This window comes from Clinocottus analis, unplaced genomic scaffold, assembly GCF_023055335.1.
Source record: "Clinocottus analis isolate CAN_PGR_092001 unplaced genomic scaffold, fCliAna1.0.p SCAF_15, whole genome shotgun sequence".
Lineage (NCBI taxonomy): Eukaryota > Metazoa > Chordata > Actinopteri > Perciformes > Cottidae > Clinocottus > Clinocottus analis.
Window position 1 is genome coordinate 16,966,226 of NW_027175876.1, and position 21,806 is coordinate 16,988,031.

The 21,806-nt window shown below is 41.7% G+C and overlaps 2 protein-coding genes across 4 annotated transcripts; one reads left to right on the forward strand and one right to left on the reverse strand.

Moving 5' to 3' along the window:
- Positions 1-755: 755 nt before the first annotated feature.
- Positions 756-17,097, reverse strand: tdrd6 (tudor domain containing 6). Of its 3 annotated transcripts, none has more exons than XM_068576973.1 (19): positions 16,966-17,097; positions 15,414-15,494; positions 9,472-14,906; positions 9,247-9,326; positions 9,052-9,132; positions 8,906-8,951; positions 7,678-7,757; positions 7,462-7,516; positions 7,066-7,133; positions 6,811-6,980; positions 6,134-6,726; positions 5,247-5,314; positions 3,963-4,014; positions 3,587-3,648; positions 3,075-3,117; positions 2,876-2,928; positions 2,650-2,790; positions 1,791-1,848; positions 756-1,164 (listed from the first exon to the last, which is right to left on the reverse strand). In XM_068576973.1, the coding sequence occupies exons 3-19, from the start codon at positions 14,828-14,830 to the stop codon at positions 1,073-1,075; spliced, it is 7,101 nt and encodes a 2,366-aa protein (XP_068433074.1). In that variant the 5' UTR covers positions 14,831-14,906; positions 15,414-15,494; positions 16,966-17,097; the 3' UTR covers positions 756-1,072. The 3 variants fall into 3 exon arrangements, with proteins under 3 accessions (XP_068433074.1, XP_068433073.1, XP_068433072.1); XM_068576972.1 differs by adding an exon at positions 15,240-15,292 and having other exon boundaries at positions 6,134-6,980; XM_068576971.1 differs by having other exon boundaries at positions 6,134-6,980.
- A 2,030-nt stretch (positions 17,098-19,127) lies between these two features.
- Positions 19,128-21,272, forward strand: sf3b6 (splicing factor 3b, subunit 6). The gene is made up of 4 exons (XM_068577201.1): positions 19,128-19,260; positions 19,790-19,908; positions 20,411-20,549; positions 20,757-21,272. The coding sequence occupies exons 1-4, from the start codon at positions 19,231-19,233 to the stop codon at positions 20,844-20,846; spliced, it is 378 nt and encodes a 125-aa protein (XP_068433302.1). The 5' UTR covers positions 19,128-19,230; the 3' UTR covers positions 20,847-21,272.
- The last annotated feature ends 534 nt before the right edge of the window (positions 21,273-21,806 follow it).

Consider the following 21,806-nt stretch of genomic DNA (forward strand, 5'->3'; position numbering starts at 1 on the left):
ATTTCTAAGAACAAGAACAGACTGGCTAGTTTCAAATGTGATGCTCCAGATACTCAACGAGCTCAAAGGAAAGCCAGTTTTAATTTTATCATCTTTGAAAAATTATTTCTAATGACCCTAAACTTTTGAACGGTAGTGTATTTTCCCTCTTCACTCATGTTTTTTTTACAATCTAGATTGCTTGTGGCCTTGTTTTGGATGGCAATCGGCTCGTGGTGCTCAGAGCACCAATAAATACTGTTGAAAAACTCAACAGCAATGTTTCTTTCGCTGCAGGAAGGACTTACTTTACACCATGGTTCCTTCATGGAACGACCCGCTGCATTGTGGGTTCACTGTGGATTGGTTTCAGTAACCAGGTCAAGGTTTGTGGAAAGAGAGTTTTTCACATCTTCATTCAGAGAAACCACACCACTGCTTCTGTGTTAGCGGACTAAAAGCTAACCAAACACAAACGTTCTGCTCCGACGGGTACAAATAAAAATAAAAACAACACTTCAATGTACTTCCACATAACAGAAGAGGACATCACAGGCACGAAGAAGACCTCATCCACTCACAGCACCTTCATGCACATCATGAGACAACGGGATGTCTGAAGACATGACGATGAGCTTTTTCTTAATCCTGCAAACCTTAATGCTAGAATGTAAGTTGTGACTGAAGCAGACAGACGTGTGGACAGATGTTACAGTCAGGAAACAGATGTAACGACCAACATGTGAAGAGCAGCAGCAAACAAAAGCAGGACTCTATAGATCTGTACTGATATTTATTTTGCCAACTCAAATATTTCTTTAACGCATGAATGTATCCAGACAAAATACAGAAACATTTTTATTTAACTAAAGTACTTGCCAAGTAATTATGTGGCAGTTTATCACAACAGATCAGCTGTAACACAACAAACAAACTGCTATTTAAGTCATTACTTCAAACCACAGGGTTACTTTCCAACAGGAACAATGAAAATAGCTAAAGTAAAAAGATGAGCTGCCGTTGAGCATTTACAGAAAGAAAAGAACAGAACGCGTTAGAACATAAAAAGGCAAATGAAGTCAACAGAAGGCGGTTACTTCTCTGGCTGCTGCTCAACGCGCAGAACCTCAGCAGAGCCATCGTTGACGATCAGAGAGAGATGAGTTAACCTCGACAGCTGGGCCTCTGTAAGAAAAAGTACAAAGATGAAGTTATTTGATACGACATGCAACAGATAACCAAAGATACACAACATCCTGCACAGCAGCGCTCACGCTACACAACTTTAAAGTCATAAGACTGCGGCAACCCTGCTGGGCGACTCTGGCTCAGTGGTGAGCAGGAATTCAATCAGAGGATCGGCGGTTCAATCCCCGGCTCCGCTAGCCCATGTCGATGTGTCCTTGAGCAAGGCACTTAAACCTAAATTGCTCCCGTAGCTGCGCAGGTTGTTTCCATGCAGGTTTTCTAATGCAATACCTCAAAATAGTATTATACTTTTTGCAGAATCAGATTCCAGTGACGGCTGCGCGGGGGGATGGTGATTAAAGAAAGTTCATAATGAAAAGAGGGTTAACTCATAATACCTGATGAATCACTTTGAAGGTTTCATGTATGAAAGGATTTGTTTTTAGGGTGTTGACTTCCTGAAATGAGACGTATAAAGCTTCATTCGATAGTAAAACTAAGTATTTGGTACTACTCACTTTGATGTATCCCACTTTACTTCATGCTAAAATTGCTACATTTCACTTAAATTTACCCTAAGGCCTATATAATTATTAATGTCAATTATTAACAGCATTACTTACCCAAACTGTCATCTGCAGACGAACATACGTCTTCTTTCAGCACGCCATCGGTGAAATCCTGGAAAAATAAAAAATTGTCCTGTTAGCAAATCTCTCAGAAGCTAAAGATCTTTTCCAGGAACCTCTTTCACAAAAGCAGATCAAAGAAGTCCAGGTATGAATCTAAAAAGGTATCCATGTGCCGCTGCTTTAATAAAACCATACTGGGATGGTGTGCAGTGCTGGATTGAGTAGAAGCTTTGTGATGGTTATTATCTGTTCAACATCTGCTGCACAATGTGTTTCTGTTATGCTGCACTTCACGTCACAGCATATAAAGTGCACAGTCGACACTTTAACAACCCCACATAGGAAACAAAGCATGAGTGCCGAATTAACATTAATGACAGTGAGTCTTCAGCTTCATAGTACCATGATGAAGACCACCTGTAGCTCCACACACCTTGTGTCCATGAAGCACTTTAAGGATCAACGTTATCAATACACACTTTATCAACTCTGTAATAAGCCCCGCCCCTTTAACGCAGGTCAATCATTGTATATCATCGTCCAGCTATATGGCTCTAATGCACAGACTCATGCAGACGTTTCAGATTCTCTTCATCTTCATTGATAAACATTGTGGATGGTGAAAGAAGTCAAGCGTTTTTGAGAGTCGCGTCTGTTGTAATCGGCCCCTTAAACATCCTTAAAACAGCATCGTTTGCTTCTCTGAAATATCAGAATCCTGTTTATATTCATGTATAGAGTCAGTGCTCGCGTGGGCGTCATGGTATCGCTCTGACAGCCAGACAGAGGAGCAGCGGGTCAATGACGCTGCCAAAAGGCTTCATCTTCTTTCCTGAATGCAAACAGTTACCTCTCGAGGACTGGGGGGTGTTAGCGCCAGCTGCTCAGTCTCCTGACTTGCAGTTTGTTGTTCATCAAGTGGGGGACCTCTGCAGACGTCTGTCTGACAGTTCTCTTCGACAAGACAGGTCACCTCTTCAATCAGGTCGGTCTGAAGAGCACAGAAGACATGCACTCGTCACTGATGTGATGTTTAACTGTCCATTTCTGGAATTGTGTTTATTGATCTCCATTACCAAATCTGGACAGCAGGCAGCGTTCTCTTGTGGCTCGGTGTCGGCCGGCCGAGCTGCAAACACAGAGGCAGGTGACCCAAAGATCCCGTGTCTCAATGTAATAAAATATACTATGAAGAATATAGACAGGTCCGAGCAGAGGAGGAATGTTTTCACTTCGTCATTCCATTTTGACAAACAATAAAAGATGTTAACCAACCAAAAGTGTGATCTTGGTGAAGAGCCGAGGCCTCGTCTTCATTCTAAAACAGAACACAAATAGATGACATCAATCCAGAGCTTCCTTAAAGACACACCAGCTCGATGAAAACAATCTTATAAGCTGAAACTGCATTTGCCTCTTGGCATCTGTCCAATCGGAAGCGATCATGTGCAACTCAGAGATGAGCAGGAAGCCAGATGGCTCACTCGTTAATAACTTCCATCACATGCCCTGGTTTAAAGAGCTACGTCCAACGTCAATGATGGAAGTCGCTAACGAATTAGCCATCCCTCTCCTTTCTCCTCTGTGTCACACATAAATGAGCTGATAAATGATAGAACGTGATATCTGATTGGTGCATAGACTTGCGTACTCTTATTTATATCTAATCAAGCATTTCAGGCTGTATCGAAGACAACAGTCACAACAGTATTTAGGCTCATAATCAATACAGTTTCAAACTGCTTTAAAAAATATTTTAATTTGACATATATCTGGTTCTACCATACCTTGTTATGGTCGGCCTCCTCCTGCAGGGAAAGGTCTCCTCTTTCATGCTGTGATGAAGCTTCTGTGAAGACAATCGCCATCAGACTCAATATCTAGTGCACATCAACACACTGTCATTTAAAAACACAACGGGCCATAAACAGTGACTTGTGGGGACCAAGAAGACCAAGAAGACCAAGAAGACCGCTCGTGGACGGCTCAAAGCTCGAGGAAGTTACCACTAAAATTCCAGTGTTAAGAGGATAATACACACTTTCCCCTTTAAAAGAACTTAACTCTTTTTAACTGTCACCACATATTTAAGCATATTAAACCTGCGGTATCTATTCTAGGCTATCTAAGTGTATTAAACATATTATATTAGCGATGACTCACCAGGTAATTGTTGTTGAAGCTCTCCACAATGACGCAGTGAATCATGTTGGACCTAAAATGTCAGAAATGTAATGATTCTGAGACGAAGAAATACAATTTTAAACAAATTGACAGTTCTAATAATTTGTATTCCTGCTTTATCCACTTTCACTTGCCGTCTTTATCAATTCACTGCTATGCCCATTTCCACTGCACATCTCTTTCAGTCGTCATTAGGGGTGAGAATCACCAGAAGTACCACGATGCGATATTATCACATTACTTAATCACGATGTACTATAACAATATTTGGATATTATCACGATACAGCGATACATTGGGTATTGCGATACATTGAGTATTGTGATATATTGCAATTTATCTACGAGGAAAACTGTCAACATATTTCATCTAATAGGATAAAAGTTTTCAGTCTGTTCATCTCACTTCAATTATTTTCATTGCAGAAAATGGGACAAACTGACCAACACCTTATAAATGTTGCACCTGGCAAACTGAACCATATGTTTTTACAGTCTACAGAGCTGCGTCATTCGAGCTGGACGCACCGGAGAGGGGGCGGGGCTTATCTCTGCGGTTATGCAAAGCGTTTTTATTTATGGAAGTCCAGACGTTTCATTTACACGCGGATGGCACATTTCTCATTTCTTTCCCCGATGCCTCCCATAATTGATTAAAAGATCAATACTTTGTTTCTGTGTATCGATACAACATCGCGACACTATGCTGTATCAATTCTAATAGTCTAATCTAATAGTTATGTCATGCTCTTTGACTAAAATTAAGTTTTCATTCACCAATTCATTACAGTCCCCTTATTTTCGTTTCAAGCTACAATGAAGGCAACTCAACACTTCAAGCTGATTTTTTTACATTAAAAAAGAAGAATTAAAAAGTGCAACACTTCAACTACGGAGTTGGATGAAACCAATATTTCGGGGGGGTAAAACAAATAAATAACTGCAGCAAAGTGGTCAGTAGAGCACGGTTCTGTTGTACTGTGGAATTGGTTCTGTATGAAATGTTCATTATGCTGAATTTAACATGTGAGCTGCTGTTGTTGGCTACAAGTCATTACATCCCCCGCAAATGTTTGCTTTTGTTGGACCAGCCCTGTATTTGTTTATGATCGCAGCAGTTACTATTTGAATATTGGCTTTCATGGTGGTTTGCAGTTTCACAGTTGAATAGCCTACAAATACACCTAAAAGCTACAAATACACCAAAAAGCCTCAACCCCTCTGAAGAAACTGTGCAGATACATATACTATACATGGACATTACCTCTGCTGATGTACTGCTGAGACGATCGTCTCTTGCACTGGTCATTTTCCAGTCATCATTTGGCTCGTCTAAAGTACAAGTGGGAAAAAAAAAGCTGAATCATTGATAACACAGTACGTATTAAGGCATTATGCTGCATTCACTGTCAACTACGACAAAGTGGGGCTGTGAGAAGACTGCTAAGTTTGATGATAATGACACTTAGGAGCGGGAATCTCTATGCACCACCCGATTCATTTTAATTTAGACTCAGAGGGCTACGATACAACTATAAAACAATTACCAATTCAAATATAATGCAGTGATAAAGTATGCGTTTAAGATTCTGTAGCAACAGATGTCTACACGTAGCATTTTACGCCCATTTAACCTGCTTTCCTCTGAATTTAGCTTTTGTGTAGTTGTAGAGCCTCGCTGTGGCCGTAAAACGTTGAGATTAATGTTGCATCTCGGTTCCAAAGTGTGTAACAAAGCTCTGATTCTCACTGACTGTAGGGGCACAAATCCTTTGCAAAATAAGTTGCAATCCGAGTTGTGCGGGAGAAGCAAAATTATTCCATACGTTAGTTTTTAAACCAGGGTGTGCCCGTCAGATTGTATTCATATTCAGCTGCTCAAGCTCAGACGTCCTTACCAAAACTCTGCTAGCATTTAGCCTAGCGCAGAACTTAATCAAGCACATGTATCACGTCTGCTGCGTTCTGGGGCAGCAGTAAAGAACTGACAGCACAGTGACACATAAATGTTATAGGTGATCATAACGTTGAGAATTAAGTTTTACATGTCTGAATGTTGAATTGAGCATCCACAAATATTTTGTTCCTAATCACACTGCATGCCTCGCACATCATTTTCCTTTTCATTCAGTAGCCACTGAAGTCCGATACCTGTGGAGTCGTCTGTCAAACAGCTCCCCTCCTCGACAGAACAGGTCGCCTCCTCGATAGAACAGGTCGCCTCCTCAAAAGAATCCTCAAAAGAACAGGTCGCATCCTCAAAAGAACAGGTTGCCTCCTCAAAAGAATCCTCAAAAGAACAGGCCGCCTCCTCAGAAGAACAGGCCACGTCCTCGACAGGACGGGTTGCCTCCTCCACAGAACGGGTCGGCTCCTCAGAAGAACGGGTCGGCTCCTCAGAAGAACGGGTCGGCTCCTCCACAGAACAGGTGGCGTCCTCCACAGAACAGGTGGGCTCTTCCACAGAACAGGTGGCGGCCTCCACAGAACAGGTGGCGGCCTCCACAGAACAGGTGGCGGCCTCCACAGAACAGGTGGCCTCCTCCACAGAACAGGTGGCCTCCTCCACAGAACAGGTCGCCTCCTCCACAGAACAGGTGGCCTCCTCCACAGAACAGGTGGCCTCCTCCACAGAACAGGTGGCCTCCTCCACAGAACAGGTCGCCTCCTCCACAGAACAGGTGGCCTCCTCCACAGAACAGGTGGCCTCCTCCACAGAACAGGTGGCCTCCTCCACAGAACAGGTGGCGCCCTCCACAGAACCGGTCGCGTCCTCCACAGAACAGGTCGCGTTCTCCACAGAACAGGTCGCGTCCTCCACAGAACAGGTGGCCTCCTCCACAGAACAGGTGGCCTCCTCCACAGAACAGGTGGCCTCCTCCACAGAACAGGTGGCCTCCTCCACAGAACCGGTCGCGTCCTCCACAGAACAGGTCGCGTCCTCCACAGAACAGGTCGCCACCTCAAACGAACAGGTCGCCAACTCAAAACCGTCACCCTGAGCAACAGAGGCAAAATTCACACGTCAGATATGAAAACTTCTACAGTTCGATTTCAGAATTCTGCATATCCAAATCCTTTACTAAATCTTGGAGAGGAGCTGTGCAGGTCTGTGTCTCAATAGCTGCTGTGTCCAAGTTGAATGGCAGGACTGCAAATACAAACACATAAATTGCATATATGTGTTACGATACAATACCAGGGCTTTGAGTATCAACACATTACCAGTGTTTAATTAATTAAGTGTTTGCATCACTGGTTGGAAGAGACTGGGATCATTATTTTATAGGCAAGCAATTAGACTCGACATAAACATTGCTTTCTTGACTTTGTATAACAAAAGAATATATAGAAATCAATTCACTGAATTCTTATTTGATAAAATAATAGTATTAGTAATAATAGTAACGGAGAAGGCTGAAAAGCCATTAAACAAACGATTTCACTTGGCAAACAAATATTCGGAGATGTCATCAAACCTGAATATCCATCCTCATGATGAGCCACGTTATCCTCTGCAGTCATCAAGTCATTCTAAAACAACAGAATATCAATCATTGACCAGCACACTATGTCAATTGTGTCCTGTAAAACAATCTAATTGGTCACAAACCATAATAATTTACTCTGCACAATAACTACAAAAAGCACGGGAAAATGACGACATTCAAAATGCAGATTTTCCACAACATTACCTCAACAGGTGCGGTGACACATGCAAGCGCCGCCTCTGGGACACCATCTCCTATGTCAATCTTCTGCTCTGAAGGAACATCTATGTACATGATCACAATCACAAAATACAGTATGTTCAGAACACACAGTATTATAAATTACACTAATTTTAGTTATCCAAATATATTTGACACCTGTCATTTCCAGAGTTGATAACTACTTTCTACATATAGTCTATTAAACAAAGTCTTCCTGATTACCTAAGGCCAGTGTAAATTATGTTAAACGCTAATGTGATAGCTTGCCTTAAAGCCTAAGCCAGGCATGAAAACGGGTCAGGGGTGAAAAAGGTGAGAAGGATATTACGGGGTAATAATACAATATTTCACAACAAACATTTGATGCTAAATATGAAACGGACCGCAATAAGGAGGGAGCGTGGATATTTAATTGGGAGTATTGAATATTTACAGTTAATTCTGCAGGGAATAAAAAACAAAAAATAAAATAAAAATAAGGATAAGTAAAATGCACGGAATGCATAAACGTGTGAAAGTGACACATGTAAAAGAGTTTTACAATTCTAGATGGAAACACGACTCTGCTGCTCAGGAGACGCTGCAGCTGACTCCTGCTCAGCCCAAAGTACAACTGAAAGCTCTCGTCATCCAGAAACAACTCGCGGTATTCGCCGTACTCTCTTTAAAAAAAAATAATAATTTAAAAACGCTCTGCGAGTTTTTGGGAAAAGCGCCCGGTGCGTTTTTGTCAAGGAGTTTTTAGGCGGCTGCGCTTTAAAAAGTCTCGTCGTGTGTGATTGGCCCCTCAGTTCCCTCACCTCCGAATCTAGCTCCTCATTAACAGAAGCGTTAGCTAATAACTTTCCACCGGAGCGTTAGCTAGCTGGCTAACGTCGCGTTCTCTCCTGCTGCGTTCAATGACTCAATTCATCAAGCTGGAGCTAACGTTAGCTAAGTCTATGTCAACAGAGCTCCTGGGTAACTTAACTTAGATATACCATCAAATATTATATTACCATGCACTCGCGCTCCCTTCTGGCACGCGCATCACTGAATATAAATACACCCCCCCCCCCCAAAAAAAAAACTTGTTGAATCTACACGATTCACATAGGTCACCTATTTTGGTTTCAAAACGGCGAATTTCGCCGAAAGGTGAGGGCTTTTCATGCCTGGCATAAGCCTACACTGTTTGAGTGTTTCATGGTAATATGAAGGAACCTCTCACCAAATGCAGGAAGCACACAGTAGGGCACCACCACTTCTGCCTGAATCTAAAAGATGACAGAAGGCACCAATTAAACCAATGGAAGAGGAAAAGGCAGTTTTTTTCATGAGTAAACTGTGTGTAGCAACACAAAAAATGCCATGTACCTGTTTTGAGTCTTCAGAAATGTGAACATGGGTCTCAAGCAAATCAACGCTCTCTTCGGGCCAGAATGCTTTACGAGAAACCTTTAGAAGAATGCAACACCCAATTGGATTTTAACCCATATGTGCTCAAGTCAGCAGTACAAACAACTTTACACCTATTTACTTTTATACTCTCGTCATTGTCACAGAGCTTACCATTTTCACTGTAGTCGTACTGATTAGAGACTTATCCCCTGCCATGATAACCTTGCGGTCATCGCCGTCTTTAATCAGATCTGGAAATGCAAAGAAAAAAGTTCCTCACCCCCATTAAAGTGATTTACATATGCCAATTATTTTTAGCTGTTAATTTGATAGGCAGGAATGCATCACATAGTTTACTTATCAGAAACAATAGCTAGAAGATATGAATGTGTTTACCTGAAGAATGTATGTCAATGCTGCTTTCCATGCTGTAGGTAGGAACTTCTCCTGACAGAGACTTCAAACCAGCCATTACGACCAGTGACTCGTCTATGGCCTCCGGCGGGTTCTCATTCAATGGAGAATTTAAGTCATCTGGCCCAATTATGTTTATTTTCTCCTCTTTAACTCCTTTGTCAGTTTCCACCTCACCCTTGTTACAGCTCAAGGTTATAATACCTTGGGCATCTTTGTTATGGTGGTTAGGTAACCTTGTTTCATTGATGCCACCATCACATGGCAAAACATCTGCATGGGGGTCATCAAGCTCCCCGATGCTCTGCTCTTTAGATTGCAAATGTGTTTGGCATGGAGGGGCAAGTCCAAAAGCACCAGGTTGGATTTTCGTCGTAGTGCTCTTCCACCAGGTTTTCAGTGCTTCATTTATCACCTGGCCTTCACATTCCAACTGCACAAGGCATTTGATTTTTCCTGCTTCTCTCATTACTCTCGTGACAGTCAGCTGTAGCACTTTGTCTGTTGTAAGCACTACCAACGCATCTACTGCACCGCTTTGCCAGGATCCATGTGAAGCATCAAAGCCGTCCAGCTCACACAAGAATGCCAGTTGAGGAATTTCCGTCAGGTAAGGGGGTATTTCCCTCAAATCTGTAAAGTTGACTTGGATCTTGTTCCCATAGTCTACAAAGAGAACAGACAGTCTATCTTCCTCTCTGTCTATGACTTCCGCACGGTACCAAAAACCATCGTCTGAAAAGAGAGCAATACATGGGCGGCCAGGGGAGATAGAATCTGGGTGAATGTGCTTGAGCTCGGCAGAATCTGCATCCACCACTTTTGAGACACTTAATGTAATGTTCTCAAGGTCCTCTGAGTCTGTGAGCTGACACCAAAAGGTCAGAGCATCACTTATAGACGTGATGTAGACCTCTAACTTCTGTCCCTCAAACATCTCTTCTTGGTGGTAACGTAGCAAGGAGTTCGGTGGTGATTTATCTGAGTTCTCTGGCACGTTCTGCCAAATCTGTTTAGGCTGTGCCTTGGCTTGTTCATGTTCATTAGAGGCAATTTCAGAATCATCAGTTGAGCAAGTAGGAGGAACTTCAAACATCACATTCCCATCATAGTCTTTAAGTCTGACTTCCCACACAGATCCTGACTGCCTGAGGAAGTGGCACTTGAGCACTTTTTCTCCATTACTACCTATGTTTTCTTTGAATGCCGAAAGTGCTTTTGGGTCGAGCACTTTCTCTTTTCCAAGACCAGAAGCCTCGTTCAGCATACAGTGTGTGCTGTAGCTGGGAAGCTGCAAGAAAGTCTTTTGAAGTAAGCCAATCTTGGAAATTGGCACCATTGCAGTGTTTCCGAAATCAACAAATTCAACAAGAGCCATCGTTTTGCCGTGGATCTCCCTTACAACTGCTCGGTACCACGAGGAATCATCTGCGAACTCTGCTTGAACGAGGTCACCTGGATGCAAGTCTTTGACAATGTTGGTTTGGGAGGTGGATTGGGGATCATTTAGTTTTTCCGCAAGGGAGAATAGGTCATCCTCTTGTCTGACAAGTTGCACATAGAAACTTGAAGGGCTATTGCAGTGCGAGACATAAACATCTGCTTCCAGATCTGATGTGATAGAGTTTGATGGTAGGTCTGCCAGTTCAGGGGATTTTTCCACAACACTTTCCTTCAGAAACTCAGTGCCAAGGGATTTGGACTCGAGTGGCTTAGTTTCTGTGGAAAGACTTTCTTTTCTTGGTCCAATATGGGCACCTGTCAACTCCGGGACATGTTCTGTAGTACTTGGTGTCCTTCTACATGTCTGTCTTTTGTGTGGAGGTATGTAGCACTTAAAGGGAGCATGTCTAAACTTTCGGCCATTTCCACAAACATAGTTCAAAGTCTTTAAAGCAGACCGCTGACTCATATTGGCATCCTGCATTTCTGCAGCTTGTTCTGGGACAACTTTTGGAATCTTTTGGGAATGATTTACTGCAGCCTTGAGTGCACTCTGAGGTGGGACAACATTCTCTGCTGTGTGCTTCTCAGTCTGAAACATCTTCTTGATCTTAGAATTGACCTTAGTGTTTGCGTGATACAGCTCAACCTGTAGTTTCCCATCAGGTTCTCGGGCCACTACTAGGGCTCGGAATTTACAGTCTGTTGCACTGGTCTCAAACCAGCTGTTCATCTCAGTGGGAACATTGGCAGGGACATCAGAGAGACTACACAGAACTGCTTGCACAGGCACAGACATGATGTCACTAGCCTCTCTGGGAACTGGAAGCAAGTCAGACTTTTCCACCTCAATAGTTTCTCCATAATCCACCAAGTGGACCAGAATTGCTGGCTTTGTAGCCTTGATCTGTCCCCTGTACCAGTGCCCATCAGTGTATTTCGCAAAGCACAAAGTTCCAAAGACAGTTGGGAGCTTTACATTCCTAAGCTGATGACAGAGATTTCCCACTTTGATCTTGAGATCTTTTATCACATCAGCATTTTTCTCAAGGTGGCAGTAGAACTCATCGACATTGTTCACACACGTCACTGTGACCTGTTCCTCGGTTCCAGTTTTGATATTGTGCGTTGAGTAGTAGTAAGTGTCCAGACGGAAAGATGGCCCAGCAGTTTTTTTGGGAGGTGCACTTTTGGCCAGGTTGACAATACTGGTGCAGACACTCTCAAAGGGAGTTTCTAGATCCACAATGTTGAAAACGATCTTCTGCTCACTGTACATGACAGCATATATGGTGCACTTCAAAATGACAAAGTTGGAGGCCGCCGTTTCCACAAAGCTGTGGAACTTTGCTATCGCTTCTCCATTCCACTCATTTATGGCAGACATGGGGTCAACAGGGTTTAACAAACTGCATCGAAAAGCTTGACCTTGCAGGGAAAGGAATTGTGGGCTGATCCTTCTCAGGTCATAGAGGGAGACTGTCTCCGTCTGGCCATAGTCAACAAACAAAACATCCACTTGGGGATTTTCACGTTTGCAAATTACAAGGGCCCTGTACCACAATTGGTTATCAGGGTGGCGAGCGATACACGCCATTTCTACATTGGGTTGGAACTCACTGCCAGCATACTGAGCCTGTATGTCATGCATGAGCAATTTCAAGTGCGCTGTATTTTGTACTTGTTGGCACCAAAAGTCATTTGGATTTCCAATGTGGGACACCCTGACATCAATGACACTTCCAATGGGAAACATGTGCTCCTTGAATGTAGGAATTTGTTTATCCTTACCGACAGCGGCAACTGTGTTCACGGTCGTCTGGAAAGACATCCCTTTGTTGCTGTATACACCCGAGAGCCTAGCATCTAGGAGTTGTGGCGGAATAGCAGGTTGTGTGGTCATTTTAGTTTTGAGTTGTCTCTGCGTCTCAGCATGGCCAGAACTATACATCAGTGTGCTGAGATCTCTTTCTCCCTGTGCTTTAGGATCTGTTAGTTGAACAACATAACCCCAACCATATTTTTCTATTACGTGTACAGTTAGATCTTTATCTTTAACCGCTTTGATGAAAAACTCACAAGCACTTTGACTCCATTTCCCATCTTTTGGCCCGACACCAGCCAAAGAGCATTTTAGTGAAAGACATGGCAGCTTTTTGAACTCGTCAGGAAGAGTCCTGATGTTACTCCTGTCCACCACTTCGGTATTTCCATAATCGACAAAGAACACCTTGACTTGTGTCTTGCTACTCTCTGCCACAGTTGCTCTGTAGAACTCACCATCTTCTGCCTTGGCAGCACAGTAGAGGCCAACTGTTGGATTGCTCACCATATCTATATTATCTGAGTCTTTGTACCGATGGTATATATTGTCCATCAGTTCATCAAACTTATCAGCATAGCTCTGTGTTTGGATCCAAAACTCTGAAGGGTCAGCTATGTGATGAACTGCCGCCACATGTGAGGAATTGAGAGAGAGCTCTTCAGTTGGCAATCTCAATATTCCTTTCCATTCTTTTCCCTCTACAGTTTGTCCATCAGTCAACATCTTTCTTGGATGTATTTCTGGTTGAGCTGGATGCTTGCAACTGGATGCAGTGTTGCAGATTGCATAATCTCCAAGTGTTTTTTCACTCTCCAGAAAACAGCTCTCCTTGGAAGAAAACAGCTTGTTAATGCTTATGTTGTCTTCGCCATAGAGCGTGACATAGTGAACACCCTCTGAGATGCTTTGGTACTCAAATTTGGCAATCACTGTCTTGTGCAGAAGAAGGTTCTTGAGGAAGTCAATCTGGCTGGTTGTCCATCCAACCCCTTTGTCAATGATTCCATGTAAGGAGCAGTTGTAAGTCACAACTGGCATCCTGAAGAACTCTGAAGCCAGTGGTCTTACATTCTTCATTTGAACTAACCGTTTTGTTCCATAGTCAACGTTTAACACTTCTACCACTTTGTTGTTTGAGCATACCTGTTGTAGAACAGAGCGGTACCACTTGCCGTCACTTCCTTTTGTAGCACACGGAAACCCAATCATTTCTGGGCTTACAATGCAATTGGCTATTCTTCCCTCACAGCACTGCGTAATTTTCCCCGACAGTTTTCTCAGCTCTTGTGAGAAGACGTTCAACTGGCAAAACATCCGCTGGGGATTTGTCACTTCTGTGACTATGACGGTCTCTACACTTCCTGCCGCCAACTCGGGGTACATGAAGAGCTCTTTCTTATGCAGTTGCTCACCTGCTGCCATTGAGATCTGATTCTCCGGAGACACCTCCATTCCACTGTGGGACTGCAGCGACATAAGGACAAAGTCCTGAAACATATCTGGAGACAGCTTCCTGACTAATCCCATCTCATACATTTGTTTTGATATGCAAGGAATATGCAGGAGAAATGTTCTGTGCAGCACAAGTAGATCTTGCACATGTGCCTTCATAGACTTTCCTGAGAGAGATTTTAGAAATTCAAGAGCCCCTGGGGACCATCTCTTATCAGGTGAGAGTGGTAACACATTGGCTAGGACACAAAATTCCACTTCGGGTGGCAGGTGGAAATAGTTCTTCTCGCCCCAGGCCAGCTGACTTCTGGTAGTACTATGTGTCCTCCCTTTGTCAAAGAGGAACACACTGTATTTTAAGCCATTTTTGGAGACTATGCGAGACCTGTACCAAGAACCGTCTACTTGAGCCAAGCACTGGTCACCAGGATTTCCTTCAAACTCTTGAAATATGTTTCCAGGAGATTGAATCTCTTTGGCAAGACACCTATAATCTGCTGTCCGCTCCTCGCTAAATTTCCCCCAGAACTCTACAAGCACACAAAGGGGATTCAAGTGGACGCTGCTAATGAAAACTGTTACATCTGAATGTTGGGTTGGGAGTCCTGGGATTGAAGACATTTTGATAGTTTCATGTATTCCAGCTTCCCATGATTTTTCATCTCATCAACACAGCGGTGTGAATATTGGACGTTTTCTGAAAAAATACACACACAAAAACACAACATTGCCACTAACTCCTAAAATTATTGTCCATAAATACTTTTTTGGTATTCTTCTAAAACGGTGCATCACAAATGTAAACTCTGCAGTTACACACAAAATATAGTAAGAATCAAACCACAAATGTTATAAATTGTTGCATGGCCAAGATAATTAGTTTAAGATCCCGTCAATGTTTTTTTAACAAGAACATTCTGCAGACCATCTCCTTAATAAGCTTACATTGTAATACACATCTAAGGTTGTTTCCTCTTAGTACTGGGAAAAAAAAATTTAAAAAAAGAAAAAAAAAGGATGAAATACCAACCATTATGGTAAATCCAGTTAATACATCCACAAGTATGCTCATTAGATGAAAACCTACAAAAGTGTTTAAAAGGATTTTACGACTGAAGAAAACATTCCACCAGGAATGTGCATATATGTAATAGACCAATTCAATCAATTGCAGCAAATGCTGTTGTACATTCAAAATACTCACTGCTTCTTTGTTGTTTTCAAATTCACACAGGAGATGGCAGACCTTGCATAAATCTTGCTTTGAGCAGGGTCAGTGGGAAATCTAAAAACAGGCCCATAGCACATTAAAAAAAAAACAAGCACTCACAACACTGTTAATCAATAGCATGCAAATAAATACTGAGGAGTTAAGATGCAATTCTACAGGTAGGCCAATGGCTTCACCAGTGGCACACTAACAATGAGTGTGCAGTACAATGATGTTTTTTTGTAAATCTTGAAGGGCCTTGCATGCCAAATTTCTGTCACAACCATTAGCAGTCATGCAGCCTGTTAATTACGGTACTCACGACCCATAAGCCATAAAGACTATTAACATTATTAAAGTCAAAACTTAGTCTACAGTGGGACAATATATTCATAGAAAATAAGTACAACAGACTCACTTAAAACCATGCAAGTCATATCCGTTTGTTAACATGAGTTGGTCAAATTTAAAACAAATATAACTTTTACTTGATCTTCAAACTTTAAAATACTGCATACTTAAACAACCTGTTACTTGATTGGTCTAATAACTTTTTCCCATCTGGAAAAAAAACCCTGTTATCTGTGGTTATATTATATTTCTAATATACTTTTTAGAAATTAAGTATTAACAAATCACTCAAATACAGATAGAAACACTTTTCCTGACAGTAATGTGACAATTCTTTGTCCACGACACAAATTGAGACCGAAAGGGAAAAACACAAGCTGCGATTACCTTACCCTGAGTAATGTAAAAAAAAACAGCAGCACATAGCTGTTAAATCTGGCGTGTTAGCTCTCTAAAGAAACCTTTAACATAAGTTGAAGGAATAAGAGGGATATAACCACAAGCCAATGAATTGATGCAAGTAACTCAATATGTGTTTTTAATCAATTTTGTTGTTTTTGCTGCATGTTTTAAGCAACATGTATCTGGTTTCCGGTTTTGAGATCCGGTGCTTTTACTTTGAAGGGAGCAAACGGAGTTGAAACTGAAGTCGCATATTGCGAAGTTTAATGGTTAAAGCTACGGTCTTTACGTCAATTTTGAAAGGAGAAAGAAACAGAATTAGCACTCCCCCGAAGAGGCTCAAATTCTTATGTTGATTTTGGTATAAACAAAACACATTGAAAAATCATCAGTCAAGGTGCAAAACCATCTGTCGGAGGGGTACGCAACAGTTGATGATACCCGACAGGCCAAACAGCTAGCTAGCAACTCAGTTACCGTTAATGTTACACATTTTGGTTTGATCCGTTCGACGGCTTAATTTAAATATGCAATTAATTCGACAGTTTTTACAGACAAAAACAAACCAGGACTGCACAGTTAACGAAATGTTTACAGTTAGCTACTGTTCCGTTCGGATGCAAGCTAGGCAGCTAACGTTAGTTAGCGAGTTAACGTACTTTTGAAGCAGACCCTCGCGCTAAATTGGCAGGTGACGTTACAGGTGCTAAGCTAATTCGACGCTAACTGTGTGCAGATTAGCGTGACGACTGATTTACACATATCGCTGCTTGGCAGTGAACTAATAACTCACCCGTTGTACTTCAGAAGCTCTTTCAGAGTCTTTTTCAACACGCAGCGACGGTCGCACACGGTTACTGAATTATCGCGAATCCCCTCGCGGCCGCCTGAACGTGTTCACCGAGTCAACTGGCGTGAGCTCGCCACCGTGCGCGCGCCGCCAAACTGTGACCAACCTTGCCCCTAACCCGGAAATGTTACTCTGGCACACGGATTAGACTAAATTGAACTTGTGCCTTTTGTTCTTCTTTCTTACAATCTACCAGTTAAGTCGACATAAAGCCAGTTGAGTCAAAATAAATTGAATAGGAGAAGGAGATATATTTAGTTATTTTTTCATAGCAAATAACATTCTCATGCACACAAGTGTTTCAAACACAAGAAGCAGATCCATTGAAAGGTAGTCCAAGCATATATATATATATATATATATATATATATATATATATATATATATATATATATATATATATATATATATGTTTGCAGGTGGACTATCTAAAGAAACCGGTGACCGCTTCTTCCTCTCCTACTTAGCTGCTGCTGTAAGAACACATTAACATGCAATTATTTAAACGTTTACACAAAAAACGGAGGCCACAGATGACTGTGAGTTATAAATGGCTGATAGAGTGTTTTTTTTTCCTCTGACACATGCACAGAGATTAAACTACACTATAGTTTGTGTTATATATTTCTTAGTAAACTGACTAACAAGACTCATAACTAGGACAGACTCCCGGGTGCTTGGGCTGCCGACCAACCCTTAAGTGAACTATGTCTTCCTCTGGTGTAACTGCTGTCGGTGTTGCCTCAGTTGTTTCACAAGCACCTTCCCCGACACAGAAAGCAAAGGAAACATCATCATCATAACCATCTGTTGAGTCACATTCTGCTGACAGCAGCAGCAGCTTGACTTTGCGCCTCTAAAATGTTTGACTGAACATGGGTTGATTCTTGCATATAACAACACAGAACTGGTCTTGCATAATAACCACTACACTCATACAAATGGGAGGAGGGCCGTGATCATTTCTTCATGTGCCTGTGACCTGCCACACCAACTGCTCTGCGATTATTTAGTAAAAGGCTATTTTGTTTTAGATGGTTTGTTCTCGAAGAGTCTCACGCTAATCTGAAGGTCTCTTGCATTGCAACCTCTGGCATGTGTGTGTGTGCATGTGCGTGTGCGTGTGTGTGTGTGTGTGTGCGTGTGTGTGTGTGTGTGTGTGTGTGTGTGTGTGTGTGTGTGTGTGTGCGTGCGTGTGTGTGTGAATGTTGCCACACGTTTTAAAAAACGCAAATCAGTGATTAATGATTGAACTGCCTTTGAGCAACACAAATGCACTCCAAATCGTCAAGTACCAAAGATTGATAGGAACATCTATGTATAAAAGCTTATTAATCCATCAATTATATATTTATTATAATAAAACTCTGCACTGGGACAACTGACATCCATGTGTAGCTCATTAAAAGTGAAGTGAAAGAAAGTTGAATAGAATCCCCACCTGACAGACATACAGTCTAATAGTTGGACCTTTAATTTATGGCAACTGTTCAGTTACATGAAAGTGATCACTTTACAATCAATAAAGATGTGGCTCTAGAAAGAAAACAAGCGCACACACATGACCTTCCCACCCGATCCATTCACCACGTCCCTAGCTGTAATGCACCACTAGGGGGAGCCATTGCACCACAATGTCGAAAAAGCGGCCGAGTTATCTAATGAATGTAGTTAGTACTCAAAGTAAAATTTGGATAGCATGTTCGTAATGAGGCCACAGTTACCTTCGCATAAAGCTACAGAAAAGCAAAAGAGGAGAACACATATGAAGCCATAGCTGCTATAGCATATTCAAGACCTGTCAATCACAAATAGAGGAAAGATGGGAGCATCCTTATTTGTGATTGACAGCATACTCTAAGAGTATTAATCTCAAATACTGAAATGAGAGAAGCGAGTTTTCTCGGTATTATTATTATTATCAGTAGTAGTAGTAGTAGTAGTAGTAGTAGTAGTAGTAGTAGTAGTAGTAGTAGTAGTAGTAATTAGTAGTATCATTATAGTTGATGTTACACACTCCGGTTCAGTTAGTGGCGTGGCGGCATGTACCGTCAGTGTTTGTTTGTAGTCCGCCAGAGTAGAAGAAGAACAACCGGAAGTGCGTAACCATCGGACAACACCGCTGCCATTTTGACAACTAAAAGAAGAGAGTCGGGATACGGCGTGTTTGTTTTCAGCGGTGTTTTTTACACGTACTAATATTTCATCATGGCTATGCAAGCAGCAAAACGCGCTAATGTAAGTCTGAGCACGTCTGCTGATTTCTGAGGGAAATTACTAATGGTATTAACGTAGTTAGGCTAGGAGCTGGCGTTAGCATTTGGCTAATGCTAGCATGCTAACGTATTAAAAACAATCACACTAACTTGTTTTAAAACTCGCCGCTTTCTTGCTTTTATCACGCCTGACGCTGCTTCTGTGTCTTGCTTATGTGTCACCATTTGTTTATTTGTTTTGTAAATACAGCAACATTAACTTAAACATAATAATAATACTGCATCAAAAGCGACAACGTGCAAGCTAAGTGTGGTTGCTGGTGCCTCAACACCGAGTGTGAGGCTCATCTGGTCGAGATGTGATAAACGGGCTCTTAAACACCAGATCATTATTTATATCAATTTAAAATGGACTCCATCAATGGTCATTACGTTAAGTAACGAGACTTTTATCGGTGCAGATTTTATCAACGTCTATGTGTGACGATATTACGTCATATAGTTTCCTCTGGTTGAATTATTGTCTCAAAAGATATTTAACTTTGTTGCAGATACGATTGCCTCCGGAGGTGAACCGAATCCTTTACGTCAGGAACCTTCCATACAAGATCACAGCTGAGGAGATGTACGACATCTTCGGGAAATATGGACCGATCCGCCAAATCAGAACGTAGGTGTTTGTGCACTTCTGCAGTGTGAAGCAGATTGGATCATTATTGTTGTTGTTGCAACATCATATCGAGGGCAATATAGGAAATAAGCCAAAGACGTTGCTGTAGTCACTTTCAAGTGTTGTGTAATACGTAATATTTTACAACAGCCATCCAGTCATGAGGCTTCATCAATGACATTCTGAAGCTTAAATGGATGTCAGAGCAGAGTTTTATCTCTTTCAAAGGGCAGTTCAATGTGGATTTAATCTTTATTCAGAGAGTGAAAACATCGCCTGAAAGACAATGGCCGGATATTATTTTAGACATCTGTCACAATTGATGCTTCACAAATGTGTAGACCAATAAGAATTACATAGAAATATTGTCCGTATATTTATAATAATATCCTACGTAAAATAGATTAGAAACTGCTCGTTTTCCGTTCAAATGTGTATTTTTGTTGGAGTTATTTTGGTATTGTGGTCACGTGTTTGTTTTTTTCTTTCTCTCTCTTCTTAGAGGGAACACACCTGAATCAAGAGGAACAGCTTATGTGGTTTATGAAGACATCTTTGACGCCAAGAACGCCTGCGACCATCTGTCAGGCTTCAACGTCTGCAACCGCTACCTGGTGGTCCTCTACTACAACGCAAACAGAGTACGTATCACCATTCCAGTGTCTGTAGGGGTCACCAGGTCAAAGTGCAATTGTGGGATCTGCTTTTGTAAAGCTCAAACAAAAATATAGTTTTGGAGAAAATAATATATTTGGTTAATAAAAATAAAAAAAAGATAAACATATTTAAACATGCAGCCATTCCAGATTCATTCAAGTTTTCTCCTTGTTTATTAAATCACTTTGCAGGCTTTCCAGAAGATGGACACAAAGAAGAAAGAGGAACAGCTGAAGCTTCTAAAAGAGAAATATGGCATCAACACAGACCCTCCAAAGTAGCCCCATCCACCTCTACGCCTCTTTCTCCTTCTATCTGTACAAACCCTCATGTTCTTTGGTTTATGCTGGTAGTCAATTTACTGATACTGTTGTTAAAATGGTCTTTTTTTAATAATGATTGTGTTTTTTTGGGCTGGTGTACGCCCTGATTCTCAAATTTCTGTTTGATTCTCAAAACTGGTCGTTTGACCAACAAAACAAACTCTTCACAAGAGACGTTTCACCAGGATGGAGATGGTGTCTGCTCATATTATTCATCCTCGATAAGATGTTATTTTTCTCTCTTTTGTTACTCTTTTCACACACATCCAATCTTAAAATTTAAAGGTAACCATGGCCAAACGGAGTGCGCCATGAACTTGAGTTGACCAGTGACAACTATGTAAAGTGTATGGTTTCTGTAAAATAAATGCCCCTATTCTTAAAGCTCCTGCCTCCTCTCTTTTTCACAGTGTAGTGGAAGTACTGTCCTCTGTGTGAACCCGTTCAGATCAATAGATAGTATACATGTTCCACATCTGCACAGCAGCTAGAGGTCGCCTGTTTATGTTCGCCTGAAGCTCTGGCGATGATGCAATCCCTCAGCTTTTAGTTTAGTCTGCTGTTCACGTGTCTGACTCGCGCCTCCAGTAGAACCCTGAGATCAGTATTGTGGGTGAACGCTGCGGCCTTTCCGTCATGTCCACTTGATGTTTTCCATCTCGTGTAACTGGCGTTGTAAACCACCTGAAAAACACATCAAATGATGTTTCTTTGGAAAAATATGAAAATCAAAGAACACTCGTCTGTGGATTTAGGAGTATTTCATGAACCACTTTGTCTCAACGGGGACATCTTGTGGTTGTGCAGAGACATTACAGTATGAATACTGGCTGTAGTGTTGGGAGGACGCTCACACGGATCTCTTGCAATGAGAAAGCTATGGAAACAGGATGTTTCTCCAGTTAAAGTATCTTTGCA